This window comes from Bufo bufo, chromosome 7 (genome assembly GCF_905171765.1).
Source record: "Bufo bufo chromosome 7, aBufBuf1.1, whole genome shotgun sequence".
Taxonomy (NCBI): Eukaryota; Metazoa; Chordata; class Amphibia; order Anura; family Bufonidae; genus Bufo; species Bufo bufo.
This window is the reverse complement of record NC_053395.1, coordinates 124711772-124737677: the sequence shown is the minus strand read 5'-3', so window position 1 is coordinate 124737677 and position 25906 is coordinate 124711772. Positions and strand designations below refer to the sequence as shown.

The window sequence follows — 25906 nt, the reverse complement described above, 5'->3', positions numbered from 1 at the left end:
ATACAATTTTGACTGTGAAATAATAGCAGTCAGTTTCCTTCACACGTGTGCGTTTCAGGGCCTGCCAGGGCACAGTGTCACACCAGTGCAACTCATATCTGGTGTAACAGTAGTGTACATTAAAAAAAAATATTAAAATTTGACTGTGAAATAATAGCAGTCAGTTGCCTTCACACGTGTGCATTTCAGGGCCTGCCAGGGCACAGTGTCACACCAGTGCAACTCATATCTGGTGTAACAGTAGTGTACATAAAAATAAAAAAATATAGAAATTTGACTGAAATAATAGCAGTCAGTTTCCTTCACACGTGTGCGTTTGAGGGCCTGCCAGGGCACAGTGTCACACCAGTGCAACTCATATCTGGTGTAACAGTAGTGTACATTAAAAAAATAAATAGAAATTTGACCGTGAAATAATAGCAGTCAGTTTCCTTCACACGTGTGCGTTTGAGGGCCTGCCAGGGCACAGTGTCACACCAGTGCAACTCATATCTGGTGTAACAGTAGTGTACATTTTAAAAAAATAAATTGAAATTTGACTGTGAAATAATAGCAGTCAGTTTCCTTCACACGTGTGCATTTCAGTGCCTGCCAGGGCACAGTGTTACACCAGTGCAATTCATATCTGGTGTAACAGTAGTGTACATTTAAAAAAATATATACAATTTTGACTGTGAAATAATAGCAGTCAGTTTCCTTCACACGTGTGCGTTTCAGGGCCTGCCAGGGCACAGTGTCACACCAGTGCAACTCATATCTGGTGTAACAGTAGTGTACATAAAAAAAAATAATTGAAATTTGACTGTGAAATAATAGCAGTCAGTTTCCTTCACACGTGTGTGTTTCAGGGCCTTCCAGGGCACAGTGTCACACCAGTGCAACTCATATCTGGTGTAACAGAGTGTACAGTTAAAAAAAATATATAATTTTGACTGTGAAATAATAGCAGTCAGTTTCCTTCACACGTGTGCGTTTCAGGGCCTGTCAGGGCACAGTGTCACACCAGTGCAACTCATATCTGGTGTAACAGTAGTGTACATAAAAAAATAAAATAGAAATTTGACCGTGAAATAATAGCAGTCAGTTTCCTTCACACGTGTGTGTTTCAGGGCCTGCCAGGGCACAGTGTTACACCAGTGCAATTCATATCTGGTGTAACAGTAGTGTACATTTAAAAAAAAAAATACAATTTTGACTGTGAAATAATAGCAGTCAGTTTCCTTCACACGTGTGCGTTTCAGGGCCTGCCAGGGCACAGTATCACACCAGTGCAACTCATATCTGGTGTAACAGTAGTGAACATAAAAAAAAATTATTGAAATTTGACTGTGAATTAATAGCAGTCAGTTTCCTTCACAAGTGTGTGTTTCAGGGCCTGCCAGGGCACAGTGTTACACCAGTGCAATTCATATCTGGTGTAACAGTAGTGTACATTTAAAAAAAAATAATACAATTTTGACTGTGAAATAATAGCAGTCAGTTTCCTTATATACAAACTAAGAAGACAGGTTGGCATTAGCAGGAGCTGCTCAAACCCACATGCAGTTGTGCATATATATAGGGGAGCAAATCCTGCACTTGTGGCCCGTTGCTAATGGCAATCCCCAGCAAAATGCATACGGTGGAGGATGCCCGCGGCGAACCACAAGTACCACAATAGGCATCCTACACAAGGTAACAAGTGCGGATGTTGTAATTAATATAACAATATAACAAAACAATAACAAATACAGGTGCACTCTGCAGTCTAACTAAACCCTCAAACTGATTTTAAAATTGAGAGATTAGTCAACATGTCCTATGGTGTAGAACATGTCTAAGCCCGGGCACCACGCCTGGTGAGCTGTTTGTGTGTCGGCCTTATGCTCCTGTAATTTGCCCACTGGCTCCTGGTATTGCCCATACGGCTCAGGTAGGAGAGTGTTAGGTCCCGGGCTACTTGAGAAACCTTGGCGTGGTGCCCGGGCTTAGACATGTTCTACACCATAGGACATGTTGACTAATCTCTCAATTTTAAAATCTGTTTGAGGGTTTAGTTAGACTGCAGAGTGCACCTGTATTTGTTATTGTTTTGTTATACAGTCAGTTTCCTTCACATGTGTGTGTTTCAGGGCCTGCCAGGGCACAGTGTCACACCAGTGCAACTCAGATCTGGTGTAACAGTAGTGTACATTAAAAAAAATATATGCAATTTTGACTGTGAAATAATAGCAGTCAGTTTCCTTCACATGTGTGCATTTCAGGGCCTGCCAGGGCACAGTGTCACACCAGTTCAACTCATATCTGGTGTAACAGTAGGGTACATAAAAAAAAAAACTAGAAATTTGACCGTAATATAATAGCAGTCAGTTTCCTTCACACGTGTGCGTTTCAGGGCCTGCCAGGGCACAGTGACACACCAGTGCAACTCATATCTGGTGTAACAGTAGTGTACATAAAAATAAAACTAGAAATTTGACTGTGAAATAATAGCAGTCAGTTTCCTTCACACGTGTGCGTTTCAAGGCCTGCCAGGGCACAGTGTCACACCAGTGCAACTCATATCTGGTGTAACAGTAGTGTACATTTAAAAAATAAATAAAATTTGGACTGTGAAATAATAGCAGTCAGTTTCCTTCACACGTGTGCGTTTCAGGGCCTGCCAGGGCACAGTGTCACACCAGTGCAACTCATATCTTGTGTCACAGTAGCTTGCACGCATAGTACCACTAATCGAAAAAAAAATTACAGGCAGAGGCAGGCCACTCCGCAGGGGCCGTCGTGGTCGTGGTGCTGTGATTTCCTTTGGCCCTAGAATAATGCCCAGTGTTCAGAGGCCACGTACCCTGAACTCGAAAAGTTCTGAGGACATAGTTGACTGGCTAACACAGGACACCCAATATTCTACAGCTTCCGCTCGGAACCTTGACGCACCATCCTCCTCCAGCTTAGCTTCGGGCACCTCTCAAGTTACCACTCGCCCGCCTGCCGCCACCACCAACACTAGCACCACAGCCGCTTTACTTAATATGTCAGAGGAGTTATTTACACATCAGTTGGAAGAAATGAGTGATGCACAACCATTAATGCCAGAGGATGTAGATAACAGGGATATGTCTTAGTCAGGCAGCATTACACACATGGACGTACGGTGTGATGATGATGATGTTGTACCCGCTGCTGCTTTCTTTGCTGAGTTGTCAGATACAAGTGAAGCGGTTGATGATGACGATGTGTCCGTGGATGTCACGTGGGTGCCCGCTCGAAGAGAAGAAGAACAGGGGGAAAGTTCAGATGGGGAGACAGAGAGGAGGAGGAGATGAGTTGGAAGCAGGGTGAGGTCGTCGCAAGGAGCTAGTGGCACAGTCAAACAGCATGCATCGGCACCCGGGGTCAGCCAGACAGCACGCCAATCAACGCATGCTGTTGCCACCACCAGAATGCCGTCATTGCAGAGCTCAGCAGTGTGGCATTTTTTTTGTGTGTCTGCCTTTGACAACAGCGATGCCATTTGCAACCTGTGCCAAAAGAAACTGAGTCGTGGGAAGTCCAACACCCACCTAGGTACAACTGCTTTGCGAAGGCACATGATTGCACATCACAAACGCCTATGGGATCAACACATGAGTACAAGCAGCACACAAACTCAAAGCCACCATCCTCCTCCTGGTCCAGCATCTTCAGCCACGTCAACCACTGCTGTCCTCCTTGCCCCCTCTCAACCATCCGCCACTCCGTCTCTCGCCTTGAGCAGTTTCTGCTCATCTGCCCACAGTCAGGTGTCTATCAAGGACATGTTTGAGCGTAAGAAGCCAATGTCACAAAGTCACCCCCTTGTCCGGCGTCTGACAGCTGGCTTGTCTGAACTCTTAGCTTGCCAGCTTTTACCATACAAGCTGGTGGAGTCTGAGGCGTTCCAAAAATTTGTAGCTATTGGGACACTGCAGTGGAAGGTCCCCGGCCAAAATTTCTTTGCACAAAAGGCAATCCCCAACCTGTACTCGATTGTGCAAAAGGAAGTAATGGCATGTCTGACACACCGTGTTGGGGCAAGGGTCCATCTGACCACTGATACCTGGTCTGCAAAGCACGGTCAGGGCAGGTATATCACATACACTGCGCATTGGGTAAACCTGCTGACGGCTGCCAAGCATAGAATGCGTGGCTCTGCAGAGGAGTTGGTGACACCGCCACGACTTGCAGGCAGGCCTGCTGCCACCTCCTATACTCCTCCTACTCTATCCTCTTCCATAACCTCCTTGGCTGAGTCCTCTTCTGCTGCTGCATCTTGCTCCACATCAACGGCACACCCCCGGCTCCCTAGGGGCTATTCCACATCCCGGATACGGCAGTGTCACGCCGTCTTGGGGTTGACTTGCCTGAAAGCAGAGAGTCACACCGGACCAGCACTCCTGTCCGCCCTGAACGCACAGGTTGATCAGTGGCTGACTCCGCACCAACTGGAGATCGGCAAAGTGGAGTGTGACAACGGAAGCAATTTGTTGGCGGCATTAAATTAGGCATGTTGACACATGTGCCGTGCATGGCACATGTGTGTAATCTGATTGTACAACGCTTTGTGCATAAGTACCCAGGCTTACAGGACATCCTGAAGCAGGCCAGGAAGGTGTGTGGCCATTTCAGGCGTTCCTACACGGCCATGGCGCACTTTTCTGATATCCAGCGGCGAAACAACATGCCAGTGAGGCGCTTGATTTGCGACAGCCAGACACGTTGGAATTCAACACTCCTAATGTTCGACCACCTGCTCCAACAAGAAAAAGCGTTTAATGAGTATTTGTATGACCGGGGTGCTAAGACAGCCTCTGCGGAGCTGGGAATTTTTTTGCCACGTTACTGGACGCTCATGCGCAATGCCTGTAGGCTCAAGCGTCCTTTTGAGGAGGTGACAAACCTAGTCAGTCGCACTGAAGGCACCATCAGCGACATCATACCATTTGTTTTCTTCCTGGAGCGTGCCCTGCGAAGAGTGCTGGATCAGGCTGTAGATGAGCGTGAAGAGGAAGAGGAAGAGTTGTGGTCACCATCACCACCATAAACAGCCTTATCAGCATCGCTTGCTGGACCTGCTGCAATGCTGGAAGAGGATTGTGAGGAATGTGGCTTTGAGAAGGAGGAGGAAGACAGGGTGCTCGTTGTCACCTATCTGGTACCCGTGGTGTTGTACGTGGCTGGGGGGAAGAACATACCTTTAGTGAGATCACGGACGAGGAACGGGACATGAGTAGCTCGGCATCCAACCTTGTGCAAATGGGGTCTTTCACGCCTGTTGAGGGACCCTCGTATAAAAAGGCTGAAGGAGAACGACCTGTACTGGGTGTCCACGCTACTAGACCCCTGGTATAAGCAGAAAGTGCCTGAAATGTTACCGAATTACCGCAAGTCGGAAAGGATGCAGCAGTTCCAAAATAAATTAAAAAGTATGCTTTACACAGCGTATAAGGGTGATGTCACAGCACAACGGGAATCTAACAGGGGAAGAGGTGAAAGTAATCCTCCTCCTCCCACGACCACGCCGGCAAGGACAGGACGCTTTACAGACGTGTTGTTGATGGAGGACATGCTGAGCTTTTTAAGTCCTACGCATCGCCACAGCCCTTCGGGGTCCACCCTCAGAGAACGACTCGACCGACAGGTAGCAGACTACCTCGCCTTAACTGCAGATATCGACACTCTGATGAGCGATGAACCCCTTGATTACTGGGTGTGCAGGCTTGACCTGTGGCCTGAGCTATCCCAATTTGCGATAGAACTTCTGGCCTGCCCCACTTCAAGTGTCCTGTCAGAAAAGACCTTCAGTGCAGCAGGAGGTATTGTCACTGAGAAGAGAAGTTGCCTAGGTCAAAAAAGTCTAGACTACCTCACCTTTATTAAGATGAATGAGGGATGGATCCCGAAGGGACTGACAGTGGGCGATACATTCGACTAAAAAAGGCCTGATGAGATGAGCTGCCTTGGGCTAAAAATGGTCTACACGCTGCTGTATTTAATCTCTGAATGCCGGATGACTTGCGTGACTTATCCGCCACCAACTAGGGTTCAAGCCGCAATGTTTTAGGGCACTTTCTGCCTGGAAAACAAACATCATTTTTTTTTGCCGCTGTAACAATACCTAATTTTTCAGGCATGTGTACATGCCTAATTTTTCTGGCCTCTGGTGCTGCACTGTGGCTTCAAACCCCCCCCCCCCCCCCCCCCCCCCCAAAAAAAGGCACATACATGTGTCAATTTCCCTTCGTGATCGTTACCTTATTGTGGTGAAGGGGCTTGCGTATCACAATGAAGCGACCACCTCTATGAGTGTGTTGGCAATGGCAATGTTGGCACACCCCAGATGATAAGGTCGTTGCTTCATTATGAACAGACCAAAAGCGATCGGCTGGATAATTTTGCATAGAAAAAAAACATTAATTTTCTTTGTGATCATCTAAGGTGATCATTAAAGCCTACTAGGCCAACAATGGGCCCACACTGCAGAATCATTGTTTTCTGGGTCACTTAACTGTCACTGAACTACCTCAGCATGACCATAGGCTTTGAAAAAAACCCATCGCCTGCAATCTCCCAAACGTGCGCACGAGCACAGTCATAACTACACCAAGATTGACGCATAGAGGTATAAAGTTTATGTCATGAGTGTGTCAACTATTGACAACTCTTTGCGGTTGTCTAAAATATATTCCATACACGTCCCCTGATAGGGGACGTAACAGGGATTAAACTGATAGGAATAGTACTACTTAACACACCACTCCTATCTGGTGGCACATTAGATTGCACGCGCAGTGCCCCAAATTTGAAGTAGGAGGACCAACCAAGCATCTTTTTTCATCTCCCGGTTCCTAAAATCGATGCCATATACACGTCCCCTGATAGGGGACGTAACAGGGATTAAACTGATAAGAATAGAACTACTTAACACACCTTATTATAATAATAATAATAATAATAATAATAATACTAGTGGACGTAACAGGGATTAAACTGATAGGAATAGTACTACTTAACACACGTTATAATAACGCAGAGAGAGGCAACGCAGAGAGAGGAGTCTGAAGAAGAGGAGTCAGAGGAGGAAGGTGGCTTTGAGGAGGTGGAAGACCAAACACAGCAGGCGTCCCAGGGGGCTTGTTGTCACCTTTCGGGGACCCTTGGTGTTGTACGTGGCTGGGTGGAGGAAGAGACCTTCAATGACATCAGTGAGGACAAGGAACGGGACATGGCTAGCTTGGTATCCAACCTTGTGCAAATGGGGAGTTTGCGGTTGTGCAAATGGACTGTTTGCGGTTGTTTGCGGTGCGTTAAACGGGGAGTTTGGTCTGTCACTGTGAAGCGGGCGTAACCCTTACACTACCTGATCGATACAACATCATACCTGATGTTTTAAAGCACGTTATTCCAAACAATTTAGGAATGTTAGGTGATTTATGCCCTTTATGGATTAAAACCAGACTCTGCGTCAACTATGTAATTTTCCATGGGAGTTTTGCCATGGATCCCCCTCCGGCATGCCACAGTCCAGGTGTTAGTCCCCTTGAAACAACTTTTCCATCACTATTGTGGCCAGAAAGAGTCCCTGTGGGTTTTAAAATTCGCCTGCCTATTGAAGGCTATGGCGGTTCGCCCGTTCGCGAACATTTGAGGAAATTCGCGTTCGCCGTTAGCGAACGGATAATTTTATGTTCGCGACATCTCTACTTATAAAGACTGCAGGAAGCTCTACAAAGCTTCTGTAAACACATTTTGTTTTTCTTGAAAAAAAAAAAGGCATGACTTTCGAGTGCATTTTCATAGCATTTTTATAGGCATTTAGGTGTGTTTTTTTTTTTGGTGTGTTTTTTCCCCCTGGTGTTTTTCTACTGTTAAATAGATGCTTCTGGGAAAAACATAAGCTACAAAAGAAAAAAAATTGTAAAGAAAAACTATGTGGGAAGGAAGCTTATGAAAAAATGTTAACAAATCTTAACTTCACTTTAAAGTGCGAAAATTATATTCAAAATGAAGCTTCCCTGTGCTTCCAAGACTCCTTTTGTTCCTATTTCTGATATACTGTATGGAGTGTGTAAAAACGTAGTTAAATCAGATCCATGCAGTTAGGTAGCTGTCTCAGTATTAGGCCTCATGCACACAGCAGTGGCTTGTATTGCGGCCTCCAAACAGCGGGTCCGCAATATGCAGGCTCTGGCCATGTGCTCCCCGCATCACAGATGCGGATCCATTCACTTGAATGGGTCCGTAATCCTGAGAGCTGCGGTGCAGAACGGAGGCATGGAACCCCACCGAAGCACTACAGAGTGCTTCTATTGTGTTTCTGTCCGTGCCTCCGGACCGCAAAAAAATTTGAAGTTGTTCTAATTTTTTATGGTGCGGACGGATTATGGACCCATTTAAGTTTAATGGGTCTGGATCCAGCGCGGCTGCCGCATAGATGGGGTCTGTGCATTGTGGACCGCAAATTGCAGTCCCCAGTGCGCGAAACGGCCGCAATACGGCCGTGTGCAAGAGGCCTTATAGAGGAGGGCTACCTAACACAAGATATCATAGACCAGCTTCATGCAATATGTCCTGCATACTGTAGTAAGCATCTATAGATATACGGTATTTATATGACTAGATTTATACAACTATTTTCTAACATGTTTTAAAATGTTATATTTATCTAGCTTGATCTGTGGAAGCCAGATATCATGCAAGACATATATCCTGGAGGAGAAGCACATATCCGTGTCCAATCGGTCTATGTGCAGAAGATGAAGGAAAACCTTGTTCAACAGCATATACCATTTAAGTATGTACATTAAACAACTGTGTATTAATCCTGCTATTTAAAAGCAGGATAACGAAGAGAAACCGTAATTTATCATATCAGATATGTCAGTTTTCTGGCTTAAAAATGACACATGTCATGCAGATTACAGCGTTTTTTTCTAGATTTGGTCAAATTTCAATGGTGCCACAAAAGATGCAGACGGCACACCGTGTGCTGTCCATATCAGTATGTCCTTTCCATTGCACCCGCAAAAAAATAGAACATGTCCTATTCTTGTCCATTTTACAGACAAGGATAGGACTGTTCTATAGAGGGCAGGACAAAATTCGGATCCACAATTTGAGGACCACAAAAATGGCCACGGCTGTGTTCATCGGCCGTGAAAGTGAGATTAGACCTAGATTATTGCACATTTACTATCTGTAACCAACTTTCACAAAATGTTGCATGCTAAATCACTTGTTACATCTTAACAACACAAAATCATAAATGTCCCCATATTCCATATTAATGAGATGGGACAATTTACCGTTTGGGTATCACTTAATTGTTTCATAGTATTATATCTGTTTTAGAGAGTAGAAAGCAGACCACATTAAGGCTAGGGCTACAGGGACTAGCAGCCAGGATTGCTGAGCAGATGTGATCCAATGGAAATGAATGGGATGGCCGCGGGAGTCGCAAGAAATCCAAAACGGCTAGATTTCTTGCACGCGGCTGCCTCTTGTTTAACTAGTTAAGACCAGACTATATTGCTGGTCTACATTTTTAATGGGACCTTCAATACAGCACATCCATTAATAAAGCAGACCGGCTTCACAGTGCAGTCTTCATTAGTTAAATAAGGTAGGTGCGGCCTTATTGGCTGTTGTTTAAAGGAGAGTTCAGAGAGGTAACGATTAAGAAGGAATGCCACGCCAAATGCAGTGAAAACATTGAGAATAATATGCGAATAAAGCAAAAGAGTAAATAATGTGCTAAAGTGATGATTACAAATTGATTATAATGATAAAGCAAACATACAGAAGTAAGGAAGTCACTTCGATTGATCCTTAGATTAGTACAATCTTGGTATCTTTAGGCCTCCTGCACACGTGCGCCCTGTAGCAAATTGCGCAAATTGCGGGCTGCAATGCACGAACACCAACAGTGGGGCAGCCGTGGGGCAGTTCCGCAAAAAGATAGGACATGTTCTATCCTTTTGCAGAATGGAAGTACGGGACAAAACCCCACAGCAGCACTCCGTAGTGCTTCCGTAGGGTTCCATTTCGTGCTTCCGTTCTGCACCATTCCGCATCTCCGGATTTGTGGACCCATTGAAGTAAATGCGGAATGCCCACGGAACGGCGCCAGTGCAATGCGGATCCGCAAATGCGGTTCGCAGTACGGCAACGGGCAGCACACGTTCATGTGCAGGAGGCCTTATCCTGGAGAGTTGTATCTGATGTTCAAAAACAATAGTGAACCCAGCAGACGTCTGAATCCAAATGCTGCTTGATGACGCAGCTCAGACTGTTTTTTACCCCCCTGCCCTCCTACTCTTCTCTACCGTCAGAATTTACCCCTGTAAAATGTAAAACTCCTAAGAGCCCTGGTATACAGGGAGTGCAGAATTATTAGGCAAGTTGTATTTTTGAGGATTAATTTTATTATTGAACAACAACCATGTTCTCAATGAACCCAAAAAACTCATTAATATCAAAGCTGAATATTTTTGGAAGTAGTTTTTAGTTTGTTTTTAGTTTTAGCTATTTTAGGGGGATATCTGTGTGTGCAGGTGACTATTACTGTGCATAATTATTAGGCAACTTAACAAAAAACAAATATATACCCATTTCAATTATTTATTTTTACCAGTGAAACCAATATAACATCTCAACATTCACAAATATACATTTCTGACATTCAAAAACAAAACAAAAACAAATCAGTGACCAATATAGCCACCTTTCTTTGCAAGGACACTCAAAAGTCTGCCATCCATGGATTCTGTCAGTGTTTTGATCTGTTCACCATCAAAATTGCGTGCAGCAGCAACCACAGCCTCCCAGACACTGTTCAGAGAGGTGTACTGTTTTCCCTCCTTGTAAATCTCACATTTGATGATGGACCACAGGTTCTCAATGGGGTTCAGATCAGGTGAACAAGGAGGCCATGTCATTAGATTTTCTTCTTTTATACCCTTTCTTGCCAGCCACGCTGTGGAGTACTTGGACGCGTGTGATGGAGCATTGTCCTGCATGAAAATCATGTTTTTCTTGAAGGATGCAGACTTCTTCCTGTACCACTGCTTGAAGAAGGTGTCTTCCAGAAACTGGCAGTAGGACTGGGAGTTGAGCTTGACTCCATCCTCAACCCGAAAAGGCCCCACAAGCTCATCTTTGATGATACCAGCCCAAACCAGTACTCCACCTCCACCTTGCTGGCGTCTGAGTCGGACTGGAGCTCTCTGCCCTTTACCAATCCAGCCACGGGCCCATCCATCTGGCCCATCAAGACTCACTCTCATTTCATCAGTCCATAAAAACTTAGAAAAATCAGTCTTGAGATATTTCTTGGCCCAGTCTTGACGTTTCAGCTTGTGTGTCTTGTTCAGTGGTGGTCGTCTTTCAGCCTTTCTTACCTTGGCCATGTCTCTGAGTATTGCACACCTTGTGCTTTTGAGCACTCCAGTGATGTTGCAGCTCTGAAATATGGCCAAACTGGTGGCAAGTGGCATCTTGGCAGCTGCACGCTTGACTTTTCTCAGTTCATGGGCAGTTATTTTGCGCCTTGGTTTTTCCACACGCTTCTTGCGACCCTGTTGACTATTTTGAATGAAACGCTTGATTGTTCGATGATCACGCTTCAGAAGCTTTGCAATTTTAAGAGTGCTGCTTCCCTCTGCAAGATATCTCACTATTTCTGACTTTTCTGAGCCTGTCAAGTCCTTCTTTTGACCCATTTTGCCAAAGGAAAGGAAGTTGCCTAATAATTATGCACACCTAATATAGGGTGTTGATGTCATTAGGCCACACCCCTTCTCATTACAGAGATGCACATCACCTAATATGCTTAATTGGTAGTAGGCTTTCGAGCCTATACAGCTTGGAGTAAGACAACATGCATAAAGAGGATGATGTGGTCAAAATACTAATTTGCCTAATAATTCTGCACGCAGTGTACAGGTGTAGAAGAACCATGCATGCTCTAAACTTTAACAAATTGGTATGCGGCCCAGTGCCATCCATGCAAGGCAGAACTGATAAAAAGTTTCAGTATACAGTATCTGTTAGCTGCATTCGTTGGTAGGGAGAGACATGAAATTAACCCTTCTGATTACAGCTGTGCAGTACTCAATTGCAGAATGGCCAGGCCCCAAATGCACCACTACCGCACTGTGTGGTTGTACCATAACAGGAATATTGGAATCCACAATTCATAATTATATATGGATATAGCCAATGTTATCACTTAAAGGGGTTGTGCAGTGTTATAATACTGACAACCTGTACTCTGGATAGCTCATTAATATCAGATCGGCCACGGTCTTAAAGGGAACCAGTCACCGGGATTTTGTGTATAGAGCTGAGGACATGGGTTGCTAGATGGCCGCTAGCACATCCGCAATACCCAGTCCCCATAGCTCTGTGTGCTTTTATTGTGTAAAAAAAATTTTTTTTATACATATGCAAATTATTCTGAGATGAGTCCTGTATGTGAGATGAGTCAGGGACAGGACTCATCTCAGGTTAATTTGCATATGGATCAAATCTGTTTTTTTTTTTACACAATAAAAGAACACAGAGCTATGGGGACTGGGTATTGCTGATGTGCTAGCGGCCATCTAGCAACCCATGTCCTCAGCTCTATACACAAAATCCCGGTGATAGGTTCCCTTTAACATCTCCTCTGCTTGCATCAGATGCGCCACAATTATAAGGAGGAGCATGCCTCATAACAGTTGTGGCGCATCTGTATTGGTCATGCTTCAAAGCGGAAATCTACACTGGCAAGGGAGCAGGTGTAGATTTCCAATATAATCTATGCCTGTTTCCTGGACTAGATCATAATGAATGTGATGGGCCAACTACACTGGCTCTGCACCATTCGCTGCTTTGAAAAATGGAAACCTAAAAATTGCAAAATTTTACACAAAAGCAGTGTGTGCCACACTTTTTGGTACCAGCTATATTGCGCAGGGGGTATGGAAAATTACCTCCATTGTCTTTCCTTTTTATGATGGCATAAAACTAGGCATTTTTGAATGTTTATTTTCCATGAGGAAATTTATTTTGATGACTGATATGGAAAAATTAAGGAAATAATGTATTTCTTTTATTTCTCATTTAGTTTAATAGATTTTTTTTCTTTTTTTTTTTTCTTATGTCCCTCTCATTTCCCTCTCTCATGATAGTGTTTGGTGTGGGTATGGGTGGCGGAGATTGAAGGGTTTCTGCCCTTTATAAATAATAAAAATAATAAAAATCTTTATTTACATTAAAGTTGAAAGCAGTTTTGGGTCGGATTCTAACAAATCAGTTAAAAAATTTTATTTGGGTCCCACTCGATTCTACAAAAAAAAATTCTGTAATTGGCCTGCAAACTGATGTCTTCTAGAACTCATATTTTTTCTTTTGTCTTTCAGTTTTTTTTTCTACCCCCCTCCACACACACACACTAAATTATAGTAAATAATGTCATAGTGGTTTGTTCTTAACAAGCTGTCCAAAACTTATGTCTTAATGGTGCAGAGACCTACCCATGCTTATACACAGTAGGATTCGATGAAGCAGTGGTTTCTTCTGTACTAGCATCCAAAAATTCTCCTTTTTTAGGAGCAATAGCAGTACGGTGTGGATGTGGAGCCTCACAGACAAGGAGATGTGCAGCTGTGTATGGTTACTTGTAGTGGCAAAAATAGCAGCGCAGTATAGAACCTAACAGACAAGGCAGTAGATATGCAACTGCATAGTGGTAGCAGTCATGGCAATAATAGCTGCAGCAGTATAGTATGGGACCTGACAGACAAAGCAGGGGTAGTGTGGCTGTGTAAGGGTAATAGCAGTGGCAGCACTAGCAGCAGTTACAGCATCAATACAATATGAAACCTCATGGACCAGAGATGTGTAGCTGTGTAGGGTCAGTAGAAGTGGCACAGGGGGAGAAGCAGCTATGGTGGTGGCACCAGTAGTAGCAGAAATACAGTATGAAATATGATGGATAGGCATAGACAGAAGCTGTAGCATGATTAGACTGGCAATAAATAGTAACTGCTATTGCTGCATGCTACAATTTTGTCTGCTTGGCTGTGGCGAAGCAACCTTCCACACTGAATACACTCTCTGACAGTACTCTGTACAAGACAATACACTAATAGTAAACTAGTTTGGAATGGAATTTGCAAGATCTGCTTCATTGTGTTCACTAAACTGAATTGGCTTCTATTGGTGCTGCAGCTTTGGATTTTGCTAGTTGTCATAGCAAGCATGGCAGAAGGTTGGTGACAGCAGGGGGTAGCAGAGAGGGGTCTCCGACATGCAGAAGGCTTCTATGGCAAGCTGTTTACAAAGCATATCCTGGTAATACAATTTCCCCTCCCTTTCAGCATCAGGAAAACATTTCTCCATTTTTCTGTAACAGTGAGGGTCTAAAATCATGGCTATCCACTAGTCACCATGTAGCTTGCCATGTCCTCCCGTGTGATTGATGACCAAGTTCTATCAGGTTCTGTCACACACTGCGATGAATAGTCATAGTCGGTGTCATCATCATCATCAGACTTGAACTCCTGCACCAACAACTTCTCCTCCTGCTACCCTTCTTCCTCTAGCAATAGCTCCTCATCCTTATCCTCCTCCACTACCTCTCCATGGAACTTCATCCATACAGTCCCCAACAGCTACCTGGACATGATGGTAGACAAGATGTGGAAGCTTTTCTTGCTTCACCATCTCTTGCTGCATCATTGTGAGTATTTACACTAATATAAATACTAGGGGGATGACATTGTTGATGCTGCAGTTGTCCTTACGCACCACCTTGCCCAGTTGTAGCTGGCAGGGAAACATACAGTGAAAAATGTGTTGCTTGATGAAAATTAGCTGTGTGGCTTCTCTTGCCCAAGCTCATTATTTCTAAGATGGTATGGCAACGATTCAGTTTACACATATGAAAGGATGGAGCAAGAGTGGAAGCAACACTCTGCCCTATGGGAATGGGAGGATGCCAATTTAGAGGTGCAGGTGGATGCCAATTTAGAGGTGCAGGAGGATAACGCCTGGTGAGAAAACCAGACTGGCAAAAAAATGGAGGTGTCAATAGGACCATTGCAGTGTCACTTCTGCCACCCAAATCATTGACCCAGTGGGCAGTGAAAGACAAGTATTGTTCCTGTTCCTGGCCTTAACAGTGGCTCCACATGTCCAGGAAGGCATGCACCAATAGTCTCTAGGACCAGCCTACATTCTCCACCAAAGAGAGCACAATGCAGACATGTTTTTGGAGAAATAATGGAAGACAAGACAATTTTGGGGGGGAAAAAGCTCAATTAGACAAAGAAGAGCTTGCAGACAGTGATGTTTTGGCATATAGGAGCACACTGAAGAGAATAGATTACTTGGAAGGTGAGAAAATTATTAGTAATTTGGTGAAGACAAGGAATTTACAGACCATATACACATGACAGTGTGAGCAGCGGTCCAGATTTCCCATCATGGATTTTCCTGCATCAAATCTGAAGCATTGTACAGCAAAGGTAAAGTGAGTAAACTTTTTAGAAATTCTTATTCACAAGTGGCAATAAAATTCTGCAGATGAAACTGACCTGCGGTGCAGATATCAAATCTGCAGCGTGTCTATTTATATAACAGATTTCCTAATGGATATAATCCCTTCCAGTACAACCAGTCAAATCTGAGTCTAATCTATAATATTTTAGGAACAAACTCAGCAACAAAAAAGAACCATATGCAGAAATATGGGGAAAAAAATGCATATTTTCTGCTGCAGAAATTTTGAAGCATCAATTTTTTGAGGACAAGAAAGACATTTTTTAAGCAGCTGGTGAAGGCATTAAAATGGAAGACAATTTTAATAATTTTTTGAGGACAAGAAAGACACTAAAAAAAAAATATTTGAAAACAAATTGCAATTGGATAGAGTCCAAAACAATGTATGTTAGGTCAGGCACACAACTGTAAAATGTATTTTCCCATGTGAGCCAGTGATGCCGATTTATTTGTTAGAAACCCATAACAGGGGAATTTTTTCAAGCACCGCAGTCGAGATTAGTGAACATTTTGAGATATAGTTCCCTTCCAATTCGCTGAATTTTTTGACAAGTTGGGTTCAGACCCAAATCGATTCATCCCAAACCAAAGTGGCTACAATTGCCCTGTAAATTGGTATATAACACCCTCTAGTCTTCTAGGACTTCTACTCTAGTCTTCTAATTTCTTGATTATCTACCGTAGGGTACAGTGGGGTTTTACTGCCTCTTCCTAGGGAAAAAAGAATGCGCACCATTAGAAAGGGGCAGTGAAGACTTGAGAGGACTTCGCTGAAAGGCTTTTCTTGGGCTGCAAGGAGGAAGAGCAGGAGGAATGCTGTGACCCCTGGGCTCCAAGGCACAGTGTCAAACTCAGAAGTAACTTCCAGGTCATCCTGCTGTGACAGAGAAGGAGTGGGCCATCCCATTCACAATATCATCTTCTTTCTACTCAATGATAATATTGCGCCTTTCTGAAGCCAGGGAAAACTGTGGTTTAATACTACTACTATTTCTGGGCAAATAGATGGTGCTGCTACTACCCAAAGTTTGGGTCTGGTAGGACAATACCTAACCATGGGTCTTTTGTTTGGAACCCTTCCGTATTCCTGAGATTTTACAGTCAATGTATGAAGCGCAATAAAATGTATTTTCCTTTCTCAGTAATGACACTGCTACTGACAATTTACTTTGGAAATCGGCACCACTAGCAGACTTGGGCCTAATATTGTATGTTCTTTAAATATACAGATTCTGAAAAAAGCTTTCTTTGGTGTAAAACACAAGTTGTCAACATGCTAGAAAATTATTTCCCACTAACAATATGTGGAGATGCCCTGTCACAGACTTCGGCCTACTATGTTATGTGTTTTCACTCAGAGATTTAAAATGATACCCTCTGGATTGTACATGTACAGTCAGGTCCATAAATATTGGGTCATCGACACAATTCTAACATTTTTGGCTCTATACACCACCACAATTGGATTTTTGGCCTATACACCACCACAATTGGATTTGAAATGAAATGAACAAGATGTGCTTTAACTGCAGACCGTCAGCTTTAAATTGAGGGTATTTACATCCAAATCAGGTGAACACTGTAGGAATTACAACAGTTTGCATATGTGCCACCCACTTGTTAAGGAACCAAAAGTAAATGGGACAATTGGCTTCTCAGCTGTTCCATGGCCAGGTGTGTGTTATTCCCTCATTATCCCATTATCCCAATTACAACGAGCAGATAAAAGGTCCAGAGTTCATTTAAAGTGTGATATTTGCATTTGGAATCTGTTGCTGTCAACTCTCAAGATAAGATCCAAAGAGCTGTCACTATCAGTGAAGCAAGCCATCATTAGGCTGAAAAAGCAAAATAAACCCATCAGAGATATAGCAAAAACATTAGGCGTGGTCAAAACAACTGTTTGGAATATTCTTAAAAAGAAGAAACGCACCGGTGAGCTCAGAAACACCAAAAGACCCGGAAGACCGCGGAAAACAACTCTGGTGGATGACCGAAGAATTATTTCCCTGGTGAAGAAAACACCCTTCACAACAGTTGGCCAGATCAAGAACACTCTCCAGGAGGTAGGTGTATGTGTGTCAAAGTCAACAATCAAGAGAAGACTTCACCAGAGTGAATACAGAGGGTTCACCACAAGATGTAAACCATTGCTGAGCCTCAAAAACAGGAAGGCCAGATTAGAGTTTGTCAAACGACATCTAAAAAAGCCTTCACAGTTCTGGAACAACATCCTATGGACAGATGAGACCAAGATCAACTTATACCAAAGTGATGGGAAGAGAACAGTATGGAGAAGGAAAGGAACTATTCATGATCCTAAGCATACCACCTCATCCGTGAAGCATGGTGGTGGTAGTGTCATGGCGTGGGCATGTATGGCTGCCAATGGAACTGGTTCTCTTGTATTTATTGATGATGTGACTGCTGACAAAAGCAGCAGGATGAATTCTGAAGTGTTTCGGGCAATATTATCTGCTCATATTCAGCCAAATTCTTCAGAACTCACTGGACGGCGCTTCACAGTGCAGATGGACAATGACCCAAAGCATACTGCAAAAGCAACCAAAGAGTTTTTTAAGGGAAATAAGTGGAATGTTATGCAATGGCCAAGTCAATCACCTGACCTGAATACGATTGTGCATGCATTTCACTTGCGGAAGACAAAACTGAAGGGAAAATGCCCCAAGAACAAGCAGGAACTGAAGACAGTTGCAATAGAGGCCTGGCAGAGCATCGCCAGGAATGAAACCCAGCGTCTGGTGATGTCTATGCTTTCCAGACTTCAGGCTGTAATTGACTGCAAAGGATTTGCAACTAAGTATTAAAAAGTGAAAGTTTGATTTATGATTATTATTCTGTCCCATTACTTTTGGTTCCTTAACAAGTGGGAGGCACATATGCAAACTGTTGTAATTCCTACACCGTTCACCTGATTTGGATGTAAATAACCTCAAATTAAAGCTGACAGTCTGCAGTTAAAGCACATCTTGTGTGTGTCATTTCAAATCCATTGTGGTGGTGTATAGAGCCGAAAATGTTAGAATTGTGTCGATGTCCCAATATTTATGGACCCAATATATATTGCTATTTTCGCCCCAAAAAATTGAACTGTGTGGAGATTAAAAAACACATTTTGTACACTTATATTTCCATTTTGACAAAAAAAAAGGCAAAAACTGAACTGAGTGGAGATGCCCTGCCCTAGAATTCAGACTACTATTTATGGTGTTTACACTGAGAATGAAATTACAATTTGGTCATACTTATGAAGAGCGACTTTTTCAAAAGTCACAAAAAAGTTGCAACTCCATACCAGGCATCCCCTACAGGTGTGCTTTCACTGAAATCGGAGAAACTACTTAACACTCGGGCCAAATTTTTATTGCCCATGCACTATTCTCATATATTTGGCACAGATACGCAAAGTAGTGTTGATAGAGCACCGTAGTGCTCGGGTGCTCAGGCCGAACACATCGTGATATTCGGGTGCGCGACCGAGCACCCGAGTATAATGGAAGTCAATGGGAGAACCCGAGCATTAAACCAGGTACCCCCTGCTCTGAAGAGGGGAGGGTGCCTGGTTCATAAGAAAATGTCAGAAATTGTTGGTAACACCACCTAAATGGTTCTGAAACAGCATGGGGAGGATGTATGGATGCATCTTGGACTTGCTGGTCGCTACCGCGAACTATGTTGTCCAAATAGTATGCAATTTTTACATAATGACAATTTGCAGAAAACCAAGGGGAAAAAAAAAATCGATTTTAGAGGAAAATGTATAGAAAACATTCTTTCCTGAATATTTACTTGTATATAAAGTGCAAGTGGTGCCAAAAATTACAAGGAAGAGGCACTCTGATACACTCTTAGTTACACATAAAGGAGAGCATCATACACACCCTTTAAAAATTATGATTGATGGCCTGCTGGTGACCCTCATAAACATTAGGAGCAAGGGCCTGCTGATCTGACCATCTAAAACATTATGGGTGGTGGCCTTTTACCATGATCCATGGTAAAAGATCATGTGACGTACCTTGTGATGACCGGAGTGACGTCATCACAGGTCCTTCATCAAAGGAGACACAAGGAGATGCCGGGCTACGCGAGCAAGTGGATTAAGGGGAGTTAAATAATTTTTTATTTTTTTTTAACCCCTCCAGTGCTATTTTACTTTGCATTCTGTAATCAGAATGCTATTATTTTCCCTTATAACCATGTTATAAGGGAAAATAATACAATCCACAGAACACCGATCCCAAGCCCGAACTTCTGTGAAGAAGTTCGGGTTTGGGTACCAAACACGCACGATTTTTCTCACGCAAGTGCAAAACGCATTACAATGTTTTGCACTCGTGCGGAAAAATCGCGGGTGTTCCCGCAACGCACATTTTTCCGCAACGCCCGTGTGAAACCAACCTTAGTCTTTTATGCAGACTCAGTCATTGTGCCACTATGTGGCCTCCTCATGCTGCCATCTCCACATAATGCCACTTTGCCACTCATTTTTATCACCATGCTGCTGCTGATGCTGCTTAAAAGGCCCTAAACTGATCACCAGGCTCACAATCTAATTAAGATTTTACGCACAAAACCAAAATAAAAATTCAATTTTTACAGGAAAAATTAATTGAAAACATTATTTCCTGTATATTTACCTGTATATAAAGTGCAAGTGCTGCCAAAAATTACAAGGAAGAGGCACTCTGATACAACCTGTATATCATATAAAGGAGGGCCTCATTCACAGTGAGTGGCAGGCCTGCAGCTGAGCTGACCCTGTAAAAGTTTTGAGTTGCGGGCCTGCAGGCGAGCTGACCCTGTAAAAGATTTTAGGTTTGGGCCTGGAGGTGAGCTGGCAAAGTGTGGATAAATTATGGAAAAAATATATTTGTTGTCAGCAATATTTTTCACAATATCTGGCCCTGACACGCTATTGCAGTGCAGATGTGACAATTCACTGCAGACACCATTTATAGGCAAAGTGTGGATAAATTATGGATAAGATGTACACCAAACTTCATTAGAGATTCGCCGTTCCAACATTAGAATTGGCTGAAATGCAGATGTTCCTGCTTCCCCTTGCCTTCCCTCCGAATCGCCAATCCAACCCAGTATACAACAACCAGACAATCACGGCAAGCGATGTACCGGTATTTTCTGTGCACTCTGCATACCAAGCCTGCTTGGATTGGGTGTGTCAGCTCTCCCTGCCTGCCCAGCCCTCCCTATCTTTAAGACGATCTTAAGTTTCAGCACACCGTATACCGGTATATAAGACGACACCTGACTTTTGAGAACATTTTCATGTGTTAAAAAGAAGTCTTATACGCGGGAAAATACAGTAATAGTTTTCGCTAATATTTTTCCCAATATCTTGCCCTGACACACGCTATTGCAGCGCAGAAGTGACAATTCACTGCAGACAACGTTTATAGGCAAAGTGTGGATAAATTATGGAACAAAAATATATATTTGTTGTCAGCAATATTTTTCCGAATATCTGGCCCTGACACACAGAAGGTATTTCAGCACAGAGGTCACAAGTCACTGCAGAGACCCTCTATCGAAAAAGTATTGTAAAGTATAGGGGAAAAAAATTCACTGGCTAAACTATATTGCTGCCAACCTGCCACCACACACAATAGTCCTTAAAAGGACTTTTGGGTCTTTGAAACGTTTTTCTATCGAATATATTGCTATCACACTCCCTACACTATCTGTCCCTTCCTAAGCGCAGCTCTCCCTGACTCACAGTGAGCCGAACCCGCGTCATCGGGTGCTATATAGCACCTGATGACGCGTTTCGGCCAGCCAATCACTGTAATGCCAGTTGCCACCATGACTACTGGCATTACAGTGATGGCAGTACTTACCTGCACGTTTATTGGCTGCTTAGCAGCCACGAAACGTGCGGGGAGGAGACTCTAGCATGGCACTCGAGCACATGCGGTACTCGGCCGAGTACCGCCATGTGCTGAGCATAGCGATGCTCGAGCCAAACAGGTATTCGGCCGAGCATGCTCACTCAACACTAACGCACAGCAAAAGTCTAAAAACTAACCTTGAATACACCTACAACAAGTTCTTTTCATAGTCCCTACATTTGTGACTAAGACATGTCTTATACTCTGCCTGCAGGGCTTGCAGACAGAGGATTTGGAAATGATTTGGAATGTAATGAATGCATACAGATTTTTTGGAGGACAATTTGCAAAAAAAAATTTGAAAGAAAAATTTTAATTGGAGAAAGTCCAGTGCATTATATGACAAGTCAGACACACAGCTCATACATGGACTTTTTGGAAGACAATTTTTTTGAAGACTATTTTCATTACCTTTTTGGAAAAATGAATTCAGAATACATTACAATATACATTCAGTCAGGTACACAACTTTGATACTTTAATGGCAGACATTTCTCATTATTTAAAAAAAAACTTTTTTGCATGTGGACAGAGTCCAATAAAATAATGGCAAGCATCCTGGATAAAAAGGACTACAAGACCCCACATTACCACTCCTAATAGATGCACTTACTGTAGGTCTGACAGAGCTTTTCAGCCTGCACCAACAGACTAGTATGTCAGGTTAGGGACACTAGCCTGTGCTAAATAGAATTGTTGTAATTATATTTAAACAATTGTTGTGAAAAACAGGCACAATTAGACACAATATGCAACCAAACTATGTGCTGTCTGTGATGCTGGAAAATATGTTTATTTGTACACTTATGGTAAATGGTAAAAAAAAAAAATTGCGACAGGTTTTTGCAAATAAAATACTGGCCTAATTGGACGTCCCCTGAATGAAAACATACTACACACGGATATTGGTGGAGTAGAATATTCTTAACGGTATACTTAAGTAGAAGTATGCAGTAGAAAAATTGCAACAGGCGTTTGGAAATAAAATACAGGCCTAATTAGAAGTCCTCTGGCTGTTACCATATTGCAACAGGTTTTTTGTAAGAAATATAGGCCCAATTAAATGTCCTCTGACTGCGAACACACTATACACTGGTATTGACCGACTAAAATACAATTAATTGTGCACTTATTACAGTAGAAAATTTGCAACAGATTTTGGAGTAAAAAAAAAGCTCAATTGTGCAGTGTATGCAGCAAAAATATGCTGTTGGTGAAAAATGTCTATAAACATTTATGAACTGTGGAAACTTTGCAAAGGATTATGGACAAAAAAGGCTTGCTCATGCAGAGAGAAAAAAGAATACTGTCTCTTTTAAATGACATTTGCAAAGCAACACATGAAGTTATGAATAGCTCCAGCTGCCCTCATTGTAAGACACACAGTATACAATATATGGAATCTTTAATGGTAAAAACCTGACATCTACCTAGCAATTCAATCTAACTAAATATATATTCTTCACAATGACCTATCCCTGCAAGACTCTATAATGACTCTCTTGTGTCTCTAATTGGTTCCTGTCAGGGACATCGGGGTTAGGAAAAAAAGAAGAGGGTTAATCCTGTACTCCTATGGAGGGAGAAATAGGATATAGGGTAAAGGCCAGAGTGGATATAGATGTATTACAAATGAGAGAACATGTCCTATAGTAGGGCATATAATAAAAAAACAGAAGCCGAAAAAGAGTAAGGCAGCCGAAGGTGTTAAACTATAAGCAGAAACGCTATATAGTGACAATAGAATAGAGGAAATAGAGAAAAAAGATACACCTGATGGCACCAAACTACTAGCGGATAAAATAGCTGTATGATAAAATATATGTAAATAGATGCCCCTTACCAATTAATAGTAAGATAATCAATAATCGGTGACCATATGGTAGAACAATCCACCAACCGGTTCCGTTGTCCAATCTAATATAGCATACATAAAACCATATAAATTACTTAAAAAACATAAAAGACAGGTGGGAAACACCACACTCATTTCACCAGGGAGGGGTGCTGTGGGATAAAGCTCAAGACACCCACAACAACCTCCTCCCTCGCCTGTCTCGCTCGTAGGGTTAGTGGAATATACGCCAGTCCAACGCACTGTACTTCTGGTATAATCCTTTAATAAGATAAGTCAGGTGTAGCTCAACGCGTTTCGGGGGATAACATACCCCTTCCTCAGGAGCAAGGTTCAGTAAAAATATTAAGAGAATCTGTTAATATTTTTACTGAACCTTGCTCCTGAGGAAGGGGTCTGTTATCCCCCGAAACGCGTTGAGCTACACCTGACTTATCTTATTAAAGGATTATACCAGAAGTACAGTGCGTTGGACTGCCGTATATTCCACTAACCCTACGAGCGAGCCAGGCGAGGGAGGAGGTTGTTGTGGGTATCTTGAGCTTTATCCCACAGCACCCCTCCCTGGTGAAGTGAGTGTGGCGTTTCCCACCTGTCTTTTATGTTTTTTAAGTAATTTATATGGTTTTATGTATTCTATATTAGATTGGACAACGGAACCGGGTGGTGGATAGTTCTATCATATGGTCACCGATTATTGATTATCTTACTATTTATTGGTAAGGGGCATCTATTTACATGTGATTTTATCATACAGCTATATTATCCGCTAGTAGTTTGGCGCCATCAGGTGTATCTTTTTTCTCTATTTCCTCTATTCTATTGTCAGAGACATGCAGACTGATGCTATCACTAGAGATGTCCCGAACTATTCGCCGGCGAACAGTTCCCGGCGAACATAGCTTGTTCGCGTTCGCCGCGGCGGGCGAACATATGCGATGTTCGGTCCGCCCTCTATACATCATCATTGAGCAAACTTTGACCCTGTACCTCACAGTCAGCAGACACATTCCAGCCAATCAGCAGCATACCCTCCCTCCCAGACCCTCCCACCTCCTATCAAAAAGCAAGGACAGCATCCATCTTAGATTCATTCGGAAGCTGCAGTGTTAGTGAGAGCAGGAACAGTGCAGCTTCTGCTGATTTAATAGGGAAATCGTTAGCTAGGCCAGTGTTCTGTGTCCACTCCAGTCCTCAAAGACTCATCTGATCTGCTGTAAGGACAGCATCCTGACAGCACCCCAAAAAGCCCTTTTTATGGCTAGTACATCAGTCTGCTTTTTTTTCTTTCTTTTTCTCTGTAATATAATTGCAGTTGCCTGCCAGCGTGTGTGTCAGGCCCACAGCGTGTACTGTGCCCACTACTCATATCTAGTGTCACAGTAGCTTGCATTTAAAACAGTAAAAAAAAATCTTCACTGTAATATAATTGCAGTTGCCTGCAAGCGTGTGTTTCAGGCCCACAGTGTGTACTGTGCCCACTACTCATATCTGGTGTCACAGTAGATTGAATTTAAAACAGTAAAAAAAAAATTCACTGTAATATAATTGCAGTTGCCTGCAAGCGTGTGATTCAGGCCCACAGCGTGTACTGTGCCCACTACTCATATCTAGCTTGCATTTAAAACAGTAAAACATTTTTTCACTGTAATATAATTGCAGTTGCCTGCAAGCGTGTGTTTCAGGCCCACAGCATGTACTCTGCCCACTACTGCCAGTGCCCAATGCCACCACTCATATCTGGTGTCACAGTAGCTTGCATTTAAAGCAGTAAAAAAAAAATTCACTGTAATATAATTGCAGTTGCCTGCAAGCGTGTGTTTCAGGCCCACAGCGTGTACTGTGCCCACTACTGCCAGTGCCCACCACTCATATCTGGTGTCACAGTAGCTTGCACGCATATTACCACTAATCGAAAAAAAAAATGACATGCAGAGGCAGGCCAAACCCCCAGAGGCCGTCGTGGTCGTGGTGCTGTGATTTCCTTTGGCCCTAGAATAATGCCCAGTGTTCAGAGGCCACGTACCCTGAACTCGAAAAGTTCTGAGGACATAGTTGACTGGCTAACACAGGACACCCAATCTTCTACAGTTTCCGCTCGGAACCTTGACGCACCATCCTCCTCCAGCTCAGCTTTGGGCACCTCTAAAGTTACCACTCGCCCGCCTGCCGCCACTACCAACACTAGCACCACAGCTGCTTCACTTGATCTGTCAGAGGAGTTATTTACACATCAGTTGGAAGAAATGAGTGATGCGCAACCATTATTGCCAGAGGATGTAGATAACAGGGATATATCTCAGTCAGGCAGCATTACACACATGGACGTACGGTGTGATGATGATGATGTTGTACCCGCTGCTGCTTCCTTTGCTGAGTTGTCAGATACAAGTGAAGCGGTTGATGATGACGATGTGTCCGTGGATGTCACGTGGGTGCCCGCTCGAAGAGAAGAAAAACACGGGGAAAGTTCAGATGGGGAGACAGAGAGGAGGAGGAGACGAGTTGGAAGCAGGGGGAGGTCATCGCAAGGAGCTAGTGGCACAGTCAGACAGCATGTATCGGCACCCGGGGTCAGCCA

At 43.2% G+C, this 25906-nt stretch overlaps 1 protein-coding gene across 1 annotated transcript in view; it reads left to right on the top strand.

The window, feature by feature from the left end:
* Positions 1–8669: 8669 nt before the first annotated feature.
* The window catches only part of LOC121008785 (carboxypeptidase O-like), a 121500-nt gene continuing 104263 nt past the window's right edge, over positions 8670–25906 (top strand). Inside the window, exon 1 of the mRNA XM_040441479.1 lies at positions 8670–8788. Within this exon, the coding sequence (XP_040297413.1) occupies positions 8688–8788 (101 nt within the window). The 5' untranslated portion in view covers positions 8670–8687. The remainder of the gene's footprint in view (positions 8789–25906) is intronic.